Here is a 17691-nt window from a genome sequence, read left to right as displayed (position 1 = left end):
ATGTTCCAGTCAATGAAATGACAGTTAATTTTTTCATACCCTTTTCCTAGAAACTGGATAAATTCTGTCTTTGTATCTATGAATGCAACATAACATTTTCCCTGATATTGAATGCTATATATTTCAGCTAAATGGCAAATGACTAAGCAACAGTGTAAAGCTGACTAATCTTTACACTGTTTATTCTTCTGGCAAAACATATTATTTCTACATTCAACCTACAAGTTTCTGTTAAAAGTATTTGTCATAAACATGTTATGAAATTTGTCAGATTGAATATTAATTTTTGAAATTTCTTTCACACATTTTTATACAACTTCTAACATTTATGTGTGTTATATAGTTATCCAATATTAGCTTATACCACCTCATTCATTTCAATTATTCCTTTGGAATTAAATCTTCCCCAGTAATATTACCATTTTTTAAAAAAATCCTGAAAAATTATTTAGTAATCTCAAAAAGAGATATAGAAGGCTAATTTTTAGTATTTTAGGTCACAAATCAAAAAAGTGTAGACTAGTATTGTCACTAAATAAAATGCAGAATGTATTTAAATGCAAACATCTGGAGCAAGGCATGAGAATACAAAGGAAATCTACATTTCTTCCACTCGTTCTCCAGGTTGCACAGACCCTCAGGGCCCAGGCATGTGACTGATGTTGTGCAATGCCAGGTCTATAGTAAATAAAGCCCCCCTCATTTGTGATCTTATTCAGGAGGGGGAAGCGGACCTGGCGGGTATTACGGAGACCTGGTTGGGAGGGAGGGCCCGGAGGGAGGGGTCCCTCTGGTAGAAATGTGCCCACCAGGCTTCCACGCATTCCATCAGCTGAGGTCACAAGGGGTGGGTGGGGAAGTAGTGGTTGTTATTAGAGAAGGCCTTAGGCCGAGGGAGGCCACTGTCCCTCAGACGGCCAGATATGAGTCTCTCCTTGTGAAGCGGGGTCATGGGGTTCAGATGGGTTTGCTGCTCACGAACCTGGCTCCCTGCCATGTGGCAGCAGCTCTGCCCGAGCTTCTCAATGTTATCGCGGTGGCGGTTGATACCCCCAGATTTATGGTCATGGGGGATTTCAACCTGCCATCCGTGGGTGAGGCGTCTGAGGCAGCTCGGGAGTTCATGGCTTCCATGATGGCTATGGACCTAACCCAGTTAATTCATGGTCCTACACATGTGGGGGGAAACATGCTGGACTTGGTTTTTGTCTCTGGACAGTGACTGAGTGATCTCGAGATAGGGGATATAGTCATCGAGCCCTTGTCATGGTTGGATCACTCTTTCCTTTGCCTTGACCTTAGAACTGCTGCACCCTGCCTCAGGGAGGCGGGACTGACATGATGGTACCGCCCCAGGCACCTGATGGAACCTGACAGGTTCCAGATGGAGCTTGGGCCAATCCCCGAGGTTCTGACTCATGCCTCGACTGGAGACCTAGTGGCCGCCTGGGATAGGCTCCTTGGTTCACTGAGGAGCTAAGGGAGATGAAGCGCTGGAAAAGACGCCTAGAGAGTAGTTGGAGGGCCAGTCGTGCTGAATCTGACCGGACACTGGTAAGATCTCATATTAAGAATTACCTTGTGGCAATAAAAGCAGCAAAATGTACCCATTTTGCCGCTCTTATTGTGTCATCAGATAATCGCCCGGCCGCCCTGTTTAGGGTGACCCGCTCCCTGCTCCACCAGGAAACGTGGGAGGACCCCTTGGAGGGAAGAGCCGAGGATTTTTTCAGTATCTGTATGACAGAATCACTCAGATTCGGGAAGATCTGGACTCCGACTGGGTAGATCCAGCGGGGATGATGGAGGCAGGTCCTGAGAATGTTATCTGGGATGAGTTTGATCCTGTGACCCCTGAGGACATGGACAGGATTCTGGATAGACTGAATGCAACCACATGTTTGTTGGACCTGTGCCCGTCCTGGTTAGTGCTGGCTTCCCGGGAGGTGACGCGAGGCTGGCTCCAGGGGATTATAAATGCTTCATTGGGTGAAGGTGTCTTTCCCGCCACCTTGAAAGAGGCGGTGGTGAGACCTCTCCGCAAGAAGCCTTCCCTGGACCTGGCAGTATTGGCTAATTATCGTCCAGTCTCCAACCTTCGCTTTGTGGTGAAGGTTGTTGAGAGTGTGGTTGCGCAACAGCTCCCCCAGTACCTGGATGAAACGACGTATCTAGATCTGTTCTAGTCAGGCTTCAGGCCTGGGTACAGCATGGAAATGGCATTGGTCATGTTGGTGGATGATCTCTGGAGGCTCGGGATAGGGGGTGCTCCTCTGTCCTGATCCTGTACGATCTCTCAGCAGCTTTTGATACCATCGACCATGGTATCAAGCTGCACTGGTTGGAAGAGTTGGGGGTGGGAGGCACCGTACTATGGTGGTTCTCTTCCTTTCTTTCTGACCGGTCGTAGTCTGTGTTGACAGGGGGGCAGAGGTCGACCCCGAGGCCCCTTATATGTGGGATGTCACAAGGATCGGTCCTCTCACACCTTTTGTTCAACATTTATGTAAAGCCGCTGGGTGAGATCATCTGTGGTTTCTGGGTGAAGTACCACCAGTACGCTGATGATACTCAGCTGTACATCTCCACCCCAGACAACCCCAACGATGCCCTTGAAGTGATGTCCCGGTTCCTGGAGGCTGTACGGATATGAATGGGGAGAAACAGGCTCAGGCTCAACCCATCCAAGACCGAGTGGCTATGGTTTACGATGTCCCAATATAGTCAGCTGGTGCCATCTCTGACTATTGGGGGTGAATCACTGGCCCCCACGGAAAGGGCTCACAACTTGGGTGTCCTCCTGGATTCACGGTTGTCTTTAGAAGAGCACTTGACGGCCGTGACCGGGAGGATTTTTCATCAGATTCTCCTGATCTGCCAGTTGTGTCCCTTTCTAGATTGGGACTCCTTACCCACGGTCACTCATGCCCTTGTCATCTCCCGTCTGGACTATTGTAATGCTCTCTACATGGGGCTTCCCTGGAGGAGCACTCGGAGGCTCCAACTGGTGCAGAGTGCGGGTGGTGATGGGACTGACGTGACGCTCCCATGTAACACCTCTCCTGCGCGAGCTGCACTGGCTCCCGGTGGTCTTCCGAGTGCGCTTCAAGGTTTTGGTTATCACCTTTAGAGCGCTCCATGGCTTAGAACTTGGTTATCCACAGGACCGCCTGCTACCACCAATAGCCTCCCACTGACCAGTACGCTCCCATAGAGGGGGGCTCCTCCAGGTGCCATCGGCCAAACAATGTCGACTGGTGGCCCCCAGGGGGAGAGCCTTCTCTGTGGGGGCACCTACTATCTGGAACGAGCTTCCCCCAGAGATACGGAGGATCCTGGATCTGCGTACCTTCCGTCGCGTGCTCAAGATTTTCTTATTTCATCAAGCTGGCCTGACCTAAGTCTTTCCCCTTTTTAAATAGAAATTTTAAATTTGTTTTTAAATTATTGGGGTTTTAAATTTGTTCAGCCAAATTATTTAATTCCTTTTATTCTATTTAAAATTTTGTATTTATATGTTTTATTCTATGATTGTTCACCGCCCTGAGTCCTTCGGGAGTAGGGCGGTATATAAATTCAATAAAAACAAAACAAAACAAACACAAAATTTAATCAGAATAGAACTTAAAGGAGCCTTGGATGTCTTCTAGTCCAATCCCCTGTTCAAGCAGGAGATCTTATACCATTTTGGACAAGTGACTCTCCAATGACTTCTTAAAAGCCTTCAGTCATGAAGCACCTACAATTTCTGAAGGCAAGCTGTTCCACTGGTTAATTATCATCTTCATCATTATTAAGAAGTTTCTCCAGGTTGCTTCTCTCCTTGATTAATTTCCATCCATTGTTTCTTGTCCTGTCTACAGATCCTTTGATAAATAAGTTGACCCCCTCCTCTTTGTGGCAACCTCTCAAAAACTGCAATACAACTATCATGTTATTCCTACTACTTCTTTTCTCTAGAACAGCCAAACCTAAATTCTGAAAACATTCTTCATATGTTTTAATCTCTAGGCCTTTAGTCATCTGAGTTGCTCTTCTTTGCACTTTTTCCAAAGTCTCAACATCTTTTTTGTAATACAGTGATCAATACTTCATGTGATTTTGATACTATGCATCTTTTTATACAACCAAGGATTGTATTCCCTTTTTTTGGCTTCTACCAGACACTCTGGCTCATATTTAAGTGATTGTCTACAGGGAGTCCAAGGTCCTTCTCACAGTTACTGTTTTTGGGCCAGGTTTTGCCTAATCTTATACATTTTGTTTTTCCTGCCGAAGTGTACAACCTTGTTTTTCTCCACATTAAGTTTCATGTTGTTGGTTAGGACCCATTGTTCAAATCTGTCAAGATCTTTTTGGATCATGTCTTCTGGAATGTTGGCTATTCCTGCCACTTTAGTGTCATCTGCAAATTTGATGAGTTCCCCTACAGTTCCCTCACCTAAGTCATTTATGAAGTTGTTGAAGAGTACTGGGCCTAAGACAGAACTCTGTGGCACCCTACTGCTTACTTACCTTCATGTTGATGTAGTACTGTTAAGGATGATTTGTTGAGCATGGTTTGTCAATCAGTAGCAAATCTATCTGGTGGTGATACTGTCTGTCCCATGTATTTCTAGCTTACTAAGAAGTAGGTTGTATTAATGTTAGGCTGATTGATCTATAGTTTCCTAGGTCATTTATTTTCCTTTTTTGAAGTTGGAAACCATGTCAGCTCTTTTCCAATTCTCACGTAATTCCTTGGTGTTCCAGGATTTTTGAAAGATATGGTATAATGGTTCTGAGATGACATCTGCCAGCTCCTTCAGAACTCTATGATGTAAATCCACAGGCTTCAGTGATGTATAGATCAGATAAGTGTTCTATAACCATTTTCTTGCTTATTTTAATTTTTATGTTTTTTAGAGTTTTGTTTTTGGTGGGTTGGTCTATAGTTTCTTTTTGTGTGAAGACTGATGCAAAGAATAATTTAAGCAGCTCTGGTTTGTCTCTACTGCCTGTTACTTCCTTCCATCTTCTCTCTTAAGTGGACCTACTGTTTCTTTGACTTTTTTTCTTGTTTTCCAATTGTTGAAAGAAACATCATCATCATCATCATCATCATCATCATTATTATTATTATTATTATTATTATTATTATTATTATTGATTTTTGTTGCAAGTCTTTGTTCATTCTGAGCCTTTGCTTTCCCAACTTCATCTTTGCAGATTCGGGCTATCTGCTCTGCCTTTGTTATATATTCCTCTTTTTTTTTTTACTTGGGCTGTTTGACTTTCAGTTTATCAGAGATATCTCTGTGCAACCATGCTGGTTTCTTCTTAGATTTCTTCTTTATCTTTTTCAATGGTGTTGTGTGGAACTGAGTTTTTATAATCATATTTTTCAGAGTTTCAAATTATGAGAATTGAACGTAGTCTGTAAACTGTAATATGATTTGTGCAAATCTATTGTGAAAGAGAGTAAAAGATAAATTCTGATAAATAAGTTTTTGTTAGAAGTTAGAAGGCAAGTGGTTCTGCTGAATCTTTCTAAAATTATATATTCTACCTCTTGTCAAATCCTCAATAGATTACATGCATATTGTATGCAATGTATATTGTATGGTGAATGAAACTCTACATACAGAGACTTATCTATTGTAAGATTAATGGAATTCACTGGGTCATCCTGACCTGTGGACAAAGAGGCTTGTTTGTTTGAAAATGTCTGTATGTTTTATTATTTATTATTTATTATTATTTTTGTAGCCCAAAATCCTCTCCAGAAAACTGATTGGAATCTGCCTCTGAGCAAGGAAGAGAATCACTTCTGACCCTTGGATTGGATCCAGAAGGATATATGGTTGTTGATACAGAAACATTATTTCCAATCCTCAATGTTTATGCTACAATTTCCAAACTATTTTTCCATATTATCCTTAGAATAATCTTTATTTCTTAAGTTCAGGGTTTTAAAACTTCATTTTCTTCAACACATAAACCCAACAATCACAAAGAAAGAAATTGATTGTCTAATGAGCTCAGAGCAAAACTATCAAAAAGACAATTATAGACTCATTTTAGACTTGTAGGAGGGTATCTGTATTAGTCTAGGGAGCCCAAATTTAGGAGTCTTGTAAGAGTTTTTCTAATTAACAAATATTGTTGAACAAATAAACCTTGAACTTTACTATGCCTTTTAATAACATTTGCTAGATTCAGTCTAACATTTGGCTAAACAATATCAATAAGTTTGGAAAAATTCACATAACTTGAAAACCTCAAGCATAATGCTCCTGACTTTTTCATGTACCTTAGCCCAAAATGATACATATGATATTTCAATGCACATAAAATGAAACACGTTTTTTCTGTTAAACATTTGTCTACTGAACTGATTTTGAAGAACAGTTAACAAATGAAACATTATCTAAACTACCAGAAGAAAATAAAGTATTTCATTTAAGAATATAAAACAGGAACATACTTTGACTTTTTAATATTTTTCTAAACTTGAACAAAATGTAACAGTCTTCTCAAAGAATCCTTCACTTCTCTATTTCTTAAACTATATATAATAGGGTTAAGTATGGGGGTTATTATGGTGTAGATTGCAGAGAATACTTTACGAAGCCCATACAATTTGTTAGTATTGGGTACTACATAGATACTCATCAGAGTCCCATAAAAAATAGTCACTACTAAGAGATGAGAAGAACAGGTGGAAAATGCTTTTTGTTTTCCTACAGTGGAAGGCATTCTCATTATGGCTATAATGATAAATGTGTAAGATGTTAGGGTTAATACAGATGGTGGAAAAGTAAATATTGAACTTAAAACATAAAGAAAAACTTTTAAGGCATGTGTGTCCCCACAAAATAATTCTATAATTGGGAAGGTGTCACAAAAGAAATGATCAATTCTATTATTGCAGAAAACTAATTTGGACATGATAATCAGTGTAATAGTGTTTGCTAAAAAACCACTAATCCAAGAACAGGCTATCAGTGTGAAACAAGTTCTGCCATTCATCATGGTGACATAATGGAGTGGTTTGCATATAGCTAAATACCGATCATAGGACATTGCAGATAACAGGTAACATTCCACAGATACAAAAGAACCAAACAAATAATGTTGCACAAAGCAAGTGGTGTAAGAAATCATCTTACTTCCAGTAACTAAATTGAATAACATTCGTGGTAAGATGTTTGAACTGCTACAGGTCTCCAGACATGAAAGGTTCCCTAGGAAAAAATACATGGGAATGTGGAGGTGTTGATCAAGAGCAACCAGTAGAATAATAAATAAGTTCCCAGCTATGGTCCCCATGTAGATGAGGAAGAAGAGCAGGTAGAGAGGAATATGTAGTATCTGATAGTTTCCAAATCCAAGAAGAATGAAGTCAACATTGAATGTCTGATTTATCATATCTGTAGTTTCAAATAACTGTCCCTGGGAAAAGTAAGATGGCAAATAATATTGTCACTTTTCTCTGATTTAAAAAATATATGAAAATGGGGAGTGGGATCCATATTCACTACTTCTTCAATTTCATTAATATTATTGGCTTTTCCCCTAATATATATAATTTGACAGAGCCGCCTAGATACTTTTATTTTACTTTGGTTTTTTTCTTGTTCACATTTTTATTGAATTATGAGATAAAATAAGATACAAAATAGGAAAGAAAATAGGAAAACAATGGGGAGGAAAGAGGAGAAGATTGACTGACAGACAGATTGTTCTCAAATATCATTTTATCTTCTAAAAATAGCAATCAAATTTATATTTGGTATAACAAAAAGACAATGGCTAATATGAAAAAATAACACCATGATTTTTTACTTTACTTTACTTTTTACTTTACTTTACTTTACTTTACTTTACTTTACTTTACTTTACTTTACTTTACTTTACTTTACTTTACTTTACTTACTCCTGACTCAAGTAAATTTAGTGTTTTAGAATTTTCTGCACTTAAAGTATGACTTGATTTTTTAAAATTTCATTTAATTTTTAATAGCATTTATTAATACATTGGGTCTTCAGATACTTGATTTTTAATAGGAAACAAAAGAGCTATGTACCTTCAATGGAATAGCCATGACAGATGTAGAAAGGGACCATCTGGAGCTGACACAGAATTTCTTCAGAACTCATTCAGTTTAGAATGTTTTCACTGATAAGCTTTGTCTTAACCTCACAATATGTCACTGTTTCTTTAATTTAATAGAATGAAATAATAAAAAAAAAATCCATCACCAAAAAATGAAATCTTTAAAATTAGATATGAATATGTTAAACATAATAAATAAAGTTGAATATCTTTATTTCCAATTTAAAACTTCCTTCTCTGTGAAATGTGAGAACTTTTGCTTGTACTTATAAACCCACTAAGATATTATAAATTCATTGTCACATTTTATTTTATTATAAAACCGGTATCTAAAATAGGCATTATAAATATTTAAAATGAAGGAAATATATCCCATAAAAATGATCAAATATTATAGAAACTGAGATTAAAATATGTTACCAAGTTGTCTATAAATAAAGTTGTTACCACTGTCTCTGAGGTGGTGGAAACTTGAACAGAGATTCAGTCTTAATTCTAATGCCTTGCTTAATGTTGTATTCCTTTCATAGCTTTCTTACTAATATTATTTTCACATGACTATTTGGATTTTTTAAATGCAATTGTATAGTTGATGTTTTGTGAGGGCATTTTTTTATCAGAGAAGGAAAAGGTTTCCTTTACTCCCAAGGCATATGCAGATCACTAGGGAAAAAGCAGGGTGAGGAAGGCTGGGGAAAAGGAAAATCTTCAATTTTTTTTTAAAAAAAATAGGAGAGTGTTTATCAGTGTCCAATTGTGTAGAAATGATATATTTTATTACCATAAAAAAAATTGATTGGGACATGATAAACTGTGTTACTGCAAATCACTAATCCAAGAGAAGATTATCATTCTGAAACACATTCTCCCATTCATTATGATAGAGCAGTATATAAATAAATGCCTAGTATAGGATGTTGCAAATAACAGGTAACAAGCCACAGCTCCTAATGAAGCGAATAAATAATGTTTATTTTTTTATTTTTTTTATTTTTTTTCGAATTTATATACCGCACCTTCTCCCAAGGGACTCAGGGCAGTGTACAGCCAGATAAAAACGTACAATACAAACATTAAAAGCAATTAAAAGAATATTTTTTTAAATTTGATTTAAAATTTGCCGCCCTGAGTCTTCGGAAAAGGGCGGCATATAAATCAAATTAAAAAAAATATATATGCCGCCCTTCTCCGGAGACTCAGGGCGGCTTACAATGCGTTAAGCAATAGCCTTCATTCTTTTGTATATTTTATACAAAGTCAGCTTATTGCCCCCACAAACTGGGTCCTCATTTCACCTACCTTAGAAAGGATGGAAGGCTGAGTCAACCTTGAGCCTTGGAGAGATTCGAACCAGCAGAAATTGCAGGCAGCTGTGTTAATGACAGGGTGCACTAAACCACTGTACTATCAAGGCTCTCTCTCTATATATATAGGCTCTCTCTATATATTATATATTATATATATATTAATTTGGCCCCAGTTTAAAATGACAAACCAATTAAAAATATTTAAAAATATGTTAAGTTAGCCCGGCTTGCTGAAAAAAGAAAGTTTTAAGGGCACGGCGGAAGGCACCGAGATCTTGGATTCTCTTTATCTCTGGGGGCAGCTGGTTCCATAGGGTAGGTGCCCCCACAGAGAAGGCCTTCCCCTGGGAGTCACCAGCCTACATTGTTTGGCTGATGGCACCCCGAGGAGGTCCTCTCTGTGGGAGCACACGGGTCGATGGGAGGTTGTTGATAGCAGCAGGCGGTCTCAAAGATAACTAGGTCCTATGCCATGGAGAGCTTTAAAGGTGGTAATCAACACCTTGAAGCGCACTTGGAAGACCACTGGGAGCCAGTGCAGTTCGCGCAGGAGCGGTGTTATGTGGGAGCGCCATGCAGCTCCCGTAATTACCCGCGCGGCCACATTCTGGACCAGTTGGAGACTCCGGGTGCTCTTCAAGGGGAGCCCTATGTAGAGAGCGTTGCAGTAGTCCAGGCGACAGGTGACGAGGGCATGAGTGACTGTGCACATGTTATGCAAAGCAGGCGCTTAATGAAATTATGTTGCTTCCAGTAAGTAAACTGGATACCCTTCATCTGTAGCTGAAAACTGGGTACCATTGAGACATTTGAGGTCTCCAAACACCACAGATTCCCAAGGAAGACATACATGGGAGTGTGAAGGTGGTGATCAAGGGCAACCAATAGAATATTAAGTGATTACATCTGGTCTAAATAAGATAGCCATAAAATTCCTTTATTGAAAATCCATCTAATTGTCTTCCTTCCTTCCTTCCTTCCTTCCTTCCTTCCTTCCTTCCTTCCTTCCTTCCGATACCAAAATCAACAAAGGTCCCTCTATGATAGGAATAAAAATGTGACTTTTTGGTCCCATGATGAACTAAATATTAATTATAAATATATTTTTTTATTTGCCTTAGGAATAATATTATTAAGGCACTTATCTTATCTTTGCTGTTTCTCTGATTGTAAGTCAAGTCAGTCACTTATTTTAATTAAAGTCAAAAATTTGAATGATCATACTTTGATGATTGAGATCATTGCTTCATCATACTGACTAGTGATGAAGTCAGTTATATTCTCCCTTTTTAGCTTTATATCATCCACATCTTGAATAAGAAAAACAGCAGCCGAACAAGGTTGTCTGGGGAAGAGGGCATTCTCTACCAGGGAAGAAGAAATTTCCAAAAATGGATGATTTACAATTTCTTCCTGTAGATCCCATTGCAAAGTGTTGTAATAGTTACAAGTCTCATGTCTATTAGTTACTGAAGTGTGTGTAGTGTTTTTAATTGCCATTTGGTGGTGCTTTTTATAGATAGTATTTGTTCAGAATATATTTTGGGAAATTTAAAAATATTCACTCCTCATCCAAGAAGCTGAAGTTGAACTGAAGATGCTTCTTAGATGGGAAGGGAAACTGTAGGAGATTATCAGGCAGAGCACAAGGGAAGGCTCAAATGCATTTGCAGTCTCAAGTCCCTTTGAGCCCCCAAGAGATATAAATCTGGCTCACCTTGAATTCCATTAACTCTTATCTGCTGCCTATTACCATTAGTAGTTCAGATTCTTGTAGAGAGCTTAAGCTTGCAATAAATCTTTATATTTGTTTTGAATTTCCTAGATTTCCTGATTTTTCACTGCTTAACATTAATCTTAACCTCCTCCTTCTTCACCAAAATTTCCACAGACTCCAGAATACCAAGACATGGCTTCAGACCCTCGAACTGCAACAACAGCAAATGAGCCAGACATCAAACACACACACACACACACACACACACACACACACACACACACACGAGAGAGAGAGAGAGAGAGAGACAGAGACAGAGAGAGAGACAGAGAGAGAGACAGAGAGACAGAGAGAGACAGAGAGAGACAGAGACAGAGACAGAGACAGAGACAGAGACAGACAGACAAACAGACAGAGACAGAGACAGAAAGAGAGAGAGTTAAAAATAATTAAAATACAATCACCGATCATCTGTTTTAATAATAATAAAGCAGGATATATACTTTGAATATATTCGAAAGTATGTTAAATTTAAATCAATTCAGCCTATTCATTGAAGTCCTAGTTAATTACTGTTTTATGCACACACACAAATTCCCGCCAAGGGTATTATAATATTGACTCTATGCCAAAAATGAAAACTAGTACTTACACTATGAAAATGCAAGATGAAATCCTAACTGTAGAATGGCATGAAAATGCCACATTCAAATGTTTGCATATCTGATTTTTCTATAAATGTGCAGAAAGAAGACTGAAATAAATCTTTGGAAGGCATTTTTCACCTCTTTGTTTCTCAAAGTATATATTACAGGATTAAGCATGGGGGTTAGGATGGTATAGATAACAGATAACACTTTATGAAGACCACTTATTTTTATGCTGTTTGGTATTGCATAGATACTCATCAATGTGCCATAAAAAATAGTGACTACCAAGAGATGAGAAGAACAAGTGGAAAATGCCTTCTTCTTTCCTCTACTAGAAGACATCCTTACTATGGTTAAAATGATGAAAGCATATGAGGTTAGAGTTAATATAGATGGTGGAAAAGTAAATATTGAACTTAAAATATAAAGAAAGAGTTTGAAGGCATGGGTATCGCCACAAAACAGGTCTATGATTGGGAAGGTGTCACAAAAGAAATGGTCAATTTTATTATCACATAGAGCTAAATGAGACATGATAAACTGGGTTACTGCTGTTGCCATAAAACCATTAACCCAAGAGAAGGCTATCAGTCTGAAACAAGTTCTGCCATTCATCATGGTGACATAATGGAGTGGTTTGCATATAGCTAAATATCTATCATATGACATTGCAGATAACAGGTAACATTCCACAGATACAAAAGAACCAAACAAATAATGTTGTACAAAGCAGCCTTTGAATGAAATCATGTTGTTTCCAGTAAGAAAGCTAGACAACATTTGTGGTAAGATATTTGAGCTGCAACAGCTCTCCAAACATGAAAGGCTTCCAAGAAAAAAATACATGGGAATCTGAAGGTGTTGATCGAGGACAATTAATAGAATAATGAGTAGGTTCCCGGCCATGGTCCCGATGTAGATGAGAAGAAATGCTAGGAAGAGAAGAATCCTTAACATCTGATAGTTTCCAAATCCAAGCAGAATGAATTCATTGATATATGTCTCATTTTTTAATGCCATAGTTTCAAATAATTCTTCCTGAAATAAAAGAACTATGGCACATCATATTGATATTGTTGCATTTATTTTCAAAATGCATTAAGATAGAAGAAATAAATATAGACTTCTAACTAATCTTTCTTTGATTTTTCTCCATGATTGACATGCTCATGAAATTGTTCTAAACTAATTATTATGATTTTCTTAAAAAAATAATAATAAATGTAGACAGCCTTATTAATTCTTTTACATATATACTAACATATTGTAGATTTTCTTAAATTTTTATGAACTGATAAACAGAAACACACAAACCAAACCAAACCAAACCAAACCAAACCAAACCAAACCAAACCAAACCAAATCAAACCAAAGCACTAGTATGATCTTTATCCAAATTCATATGGTATAAAATTAGTGATGCTATTGTCATAAAGAAGTAATTTTTTCACACATACTTTGTATGAGAGTTTGTTTCTAGAGTAAATGATAATGTATTGCTCTAGTTGCAAAAAGAAACCATCAAATCAGCAAAAGAATCAGAAAGTGGCTTTATTATTATTTCATTAAAGTGAAACCTGATTCTCAGTTTTAATAAGAATAATACTATAAATTTGTTGTTGTTTGTGTGTGATTGCACTAAATGACATATGAGCCATTTACTATAATAGACCCTGATTCTTAAAGCTTGTTTGACATAAGTAGCCTGTTAATTTTATTATGTCTCTTGATAGCTTATGTTCAGAAAGTATACATTTCTTCTTCTTCTTCCTCTTCCTCTTCCTCTTCCTCTTCCTCTTCCTCTTCCTCTTCCTCTTCTTCTTCTTCTTCTTCTCCTTCTTCTTCTCCTTCTCCTTCTCCTTCTCCTTCTCCGCCTTCTCCTTCTCCTTCTCCTTCTTCTTCTTTCTGCCCATCTGCCTGTCTGCCTCTGTCTATCTCATAGTTTTCAAAAGTAAAAACCTGAATATTTGATCTAAGTCAGACATGTCAGACTCAAGGCTAGGGCAGCAGATCTTGCCCATGATGTGTTTACATCTGGCCAACAAGCAGATTAGTACCTGTTTTCCCCAAAATAAGACATCCCCTGAAAATAAGCCCAATCAGGCTTTTGAGCGCATGGCAATAAGGCCAAGCACTTATTTCAGGGTTCAAAAAAAAAATATAAGACAGGGTTTTATTTTTGGGTAAACACAGTAGGAGGAGGTGATTGAATAGTAACCTCCTCACTTCTTCGGGTATCTTGTCAATGACAGCAGCACCCTCTGCCTGAGAGCCAGTGGCCGGTGAGGGAAAGACAGGGAAGGAAGAAACAAGAAAGGATGGAAAGTGATCAGGTTTTGTCTGTAATGGGGAAGTGAGATGAATTGGTGGTGGTGTCACACAGGTCTGGGGAGAGTCAGCTGGAGTTGCAGTGTTGCTGGGGCTCTGCTGTGGCCCTGGGATCAGTGTGCATGACTCCAGCCGATTGACATTTCCAGCAGCCTCGGCTGTTGCCAGCAGTAGCACACAGCTTTGGGGAGAGGGGTCAGCTGGAGCTATGGGGCTACTGAGGCTCAATGGAGACCCCAGAATCAGCACATCAGGGGCATTCTGTGGGGCAGAGTTTGAGTGAAAGGGAGGTAAACAGAAGAATCAGCAAAGGAACAGAAGAAGGAGAATCCAGCAGGCAGTGCAAGAGAGAGAGAGGAGAGAGAGAGAGAGAAAAGAAGGCCTGAATACCATCCTATCACATGACCTACCTGCTGGGAGAGACTGACCACCACCCCATCATATGACCTGCAGCCCCCTTATGCCCCAAAGATCCAGACTTACAGCATCCTACTTAGACTTAGACATAATACACCCCTAAACTAATTTGATACATAGTCTTACATGCAACTGGCCCTTTGAGGGCAACCATAATGCTGATGCAGCCCTCAATGAAATTGAGCATTATGGTTGCCCTCAATAATTTCCTTCAATTGAATGTTTATTGCTAGATTTGTAATCTTCTAGTTTATTTTTCAGTACCATTTAGAAATTCAATGAATTTTCTTTTTTTTATTGAAAAGTTTTATTAGTAAAACAAACACAATTTTCCCACAATCCTCCCACCCAACCCCCCTGCCCCTCCCCGATTTCCCAGAGCAGAACACAAGGTATTTCTATTAACTTTTAACAATAAACTAAATTGCTTAACCAACCATTAAACTAACACCCCCTAAAAAAAATTCTTAACCCCCATAGATAAAATCCTACTTCTTAGACATAATACTTCTAATACCACTTATATAGTGCTTATACAGTTAAAAGAAATCATTCATAAGCTATTTGATATTTTTTAGTCTGATACTTATTTTGAATATAATCAATCCATCTTCTCCAGTCCTGTATATACCTTTCTTGTGTGTGATCCTTCAAATATGCTGAAATTTTAGCCATTTCAGCTAAATTAGTTACTTTCAATATCCAGTCATCAATAGTAGGCAAAAAATCCTTCTAATGAATTTTCATATATTTTAAATAATCTATAATTTTCATTTATTGCATGTTCAGACAGTTCTTGCTGAAAACAATTATACACACACACACACACATATCATGCATGCACTACTTCTAAAATAATGCTTTGTAAGAAAGAGAGGAAAAAGGCTGTATACCTTCAATGGAGTAGTCGTGACAAAAATAAAAATGCAAATACTGTATCCAGTCCAGTATTTCAGGAGCTAAGGTAGAATTTCTTCAGAACTATTTTAATCATGTAATCCATTTAGGGTTTATTATGATATCCATTTATAGTTATGCTACATTGTTTTGCCTTGTCAGATCGGTATTTGCCATTGTGCTTTTTCTTCCTTTCAGTACAATGTAAAATTCAAAGTGAATTATCCATCCTGGAACTTCAAAGTTAGACATACATTTGTAGGCTGAGCAGACAATTACGGGCATCTTTATTTCCAATATCCCATTTTGTTCTCTATTATACAATAAGTTTCATTGTAGCTGGATTTATAAAGCAATTTCTCTAATAAATGAATAAAAATAAAATTGTATTTAATTTTATTTTCCTTCCAGACAAAGCACAAATAAATGAGATAGGAATCATCAACAATTAACTGGATATGAAGTTTTCTTTATACTTTATATTCAGAGTACCTATGGTACTGTGGAGGAGTATCTAATTAGCTTCTTTCTCCAGAGGTGAACACAAGAGGGTACACTATTCTTTATAATTGCAAATTATTTGAAAACATTTTTACCTTTGGGAAATAAAAGTTAAAAATGGGAATATGATTTTTATTTAAAATATCTAATTCAAATTAAAATAAACTTCATGCTTATATCATTCCATTTTTTTTATTTTATTTTTTTCACTTTTCATTAATGTGAAGGTCTATGACCAAGTAACTATTGGACAGCTACCTCTTTAAAGCTTTGATCATTGATGTGAAGTATGTTAACCTTCGCAGATATTGTGATATCAATGTATACTTCAGTTTAAATGAAGATTCTTAAATGTTCCTATGGTTCCAAGTGTTCTGAAGATAACAAAATTGAACAGCTGAGATGAAATAAACAGACTGATCTTTAGATGGGTAAAGAACTGAACCATGGATAAGCTTAATAGTAAAGTTAAATGTTGCATTTTAAATACAATTCAGTCTTTTAAATGAACATGCAAACTTTACAAAGATAACATTAATTGAAATAAATTATTTCTATTAATGATTTATCATTTTTTTATTAATGATTTTATATGTAGTCTGTACTATCATTATTAATGATCTTACAATTCAATTCCTTACAGAAGTACAGATAACAAATATTTACATAGCAACCATGAAATGATAATACATTTTAAAAATACATTACCCACTAATTAAAAATAACTTCTTGATAGCATGTATGGGAAACTAGTACAGCTGGCTGTTCTTAAATCTGACTTTTCATATGAATTTGAACAAAAATCAATGATATGATTCTCTTTAAAGCAACTTTCACTTCTTTATTTCTTAGAGTATATATAATAGGATTAAGCATAGGGGTTAGGATGGTATAGGTGGCAGAGAACACTTTATGGAGACCATTCACTTTTATGGCATTTGGTATTGCATAGATACTTATCAATGTGCCATAAAAAATGGTGACTACCAAAAGATGAGAAGAACAAGTGGAGAATGCTTTTTGTTTCCCTGTGGTAGAAGGGATTTTCATTATAGTTGCAATGATATAAATGTATGATGTTAAAGTCAATGTAAAAGGAGGAAAAGTGACTACAGAGCTAACAATATAGAGAGATAATTTTGATATGTACGTGCCACTGCAAGATAGTTCTATAACTGGAAGTGTATCACAGAAGTAATGATCAATTTTATTGTTAACACAGAAAGTGAGTTTGGACATTATGATAATTATTAAACTGCTTGCAAAAGTGCCACTTATCCAAGAGATGGCGATCAACAGGAGGCACAACTTCCCATTCATTATGGTGACATAATATAATGGTTTACATATGGCCAAATATCTGTCAAAGGACATTGCAGATAATAAACAGCATTCTACAGCTCCCAAAGAACCAAATACAAATTCTTGCCCAAAGCATCCATTGATTGAAATAGCCTTAGTCCCTGTAATAAAATGGGAAAGCATTCTTGGCAATATATTTGAACTGCAACAAATTTCTAACCATGAGAGATTCCCAAGGAAAAAATACATGGGTGTATGAAGGTGATGATCTATGACAACCAGTAGAATAATGAGGATGTTTCCAGCCATAGTAATAGCATAAATGAGAAGGAACAATATGAACAGAGGAGTATGAAGAAGTTTATGTTCTCCAAATCCCAACAAAATGAATTCAGTTACATGTGATTGATTTTCCACTTCTGAATGTTCAAATAACTGTACCTGCAAAAAACATATTACTTGTAAATCATAGTT

At 37.3% G+C, this 17691-nt stretch overlaps 3 protein-coding genes across 3 annotated transcripts; all 3 read right to left on the bottom strand.

Moving 5' to 3' along the window:
- Positions 1–6486: 6486 nt before the first annotated feature.
- On the bottom strand, positions 6487–7065 carry LOC117668818 (olfactory receptor 11H6-like). The gene has a single exon (XM_034422873.2). The coding sequence runs from the start codon at positions 7063–7065 to the stop codon at positions 6487–6489; it is 579 nt and encodes a 192-aa protein (XP_034278764.2).
- Positions 7066–10623: 3558 nt separating this feature from the next.
- LOC148114026 (olfactory receptor 8U3-like) lies at positions 10624–12441 on the bottom strand. The gene is made up of 2 exons (XM_087893638.1): positions 11908–12441; positions 10624–10818 (listed from the first exon to the last, which is right to left on the bottom strand). Exons 1-2 carry the CDS (start codon positions 12439–12441, stop codon positions 10624–10626), a joined length of 729 nt encoding a protein of 242 aa, XP_087749764.1.
- A 4242-nt stretch (positions 12442–16683) lies between these two features.
- On the bottom strand, positions 16684–17289 carry LOC117668817 (olfactory receptor 1M1-like). Its single transcript, XM_034422872.2, has one exon. The coding sequence runs from the start codon at positions 17287–17289 to the stop codon at positions 16684–16686; it is 606 nt and encodes a 201-aa protein (XP_034278763.2).
- Positions 17290–17691: the final 402 nt, after the last annotated feature.

The sequence above is a fragment of the Pantherophis guttatus genome, chromosome 4 (genome assembly GCF_059756535.1).
Source record: "Pantherophis guttatus breed Tessera chromosome 4, ASM5975653v1, whole genome shotgun sequence".
Lineage (NCBI taxonomy): Eukaryota > Metazoa > Chordata > Lepidosauria > Squamata > Colubridae > Pantherophis > Pantherophis guttatus.
The sequence above is the reverse complement of the archived record's forward strand: the minus strand, read 5'-3'. Positions and strand labels throughout refer to the sequence as shown.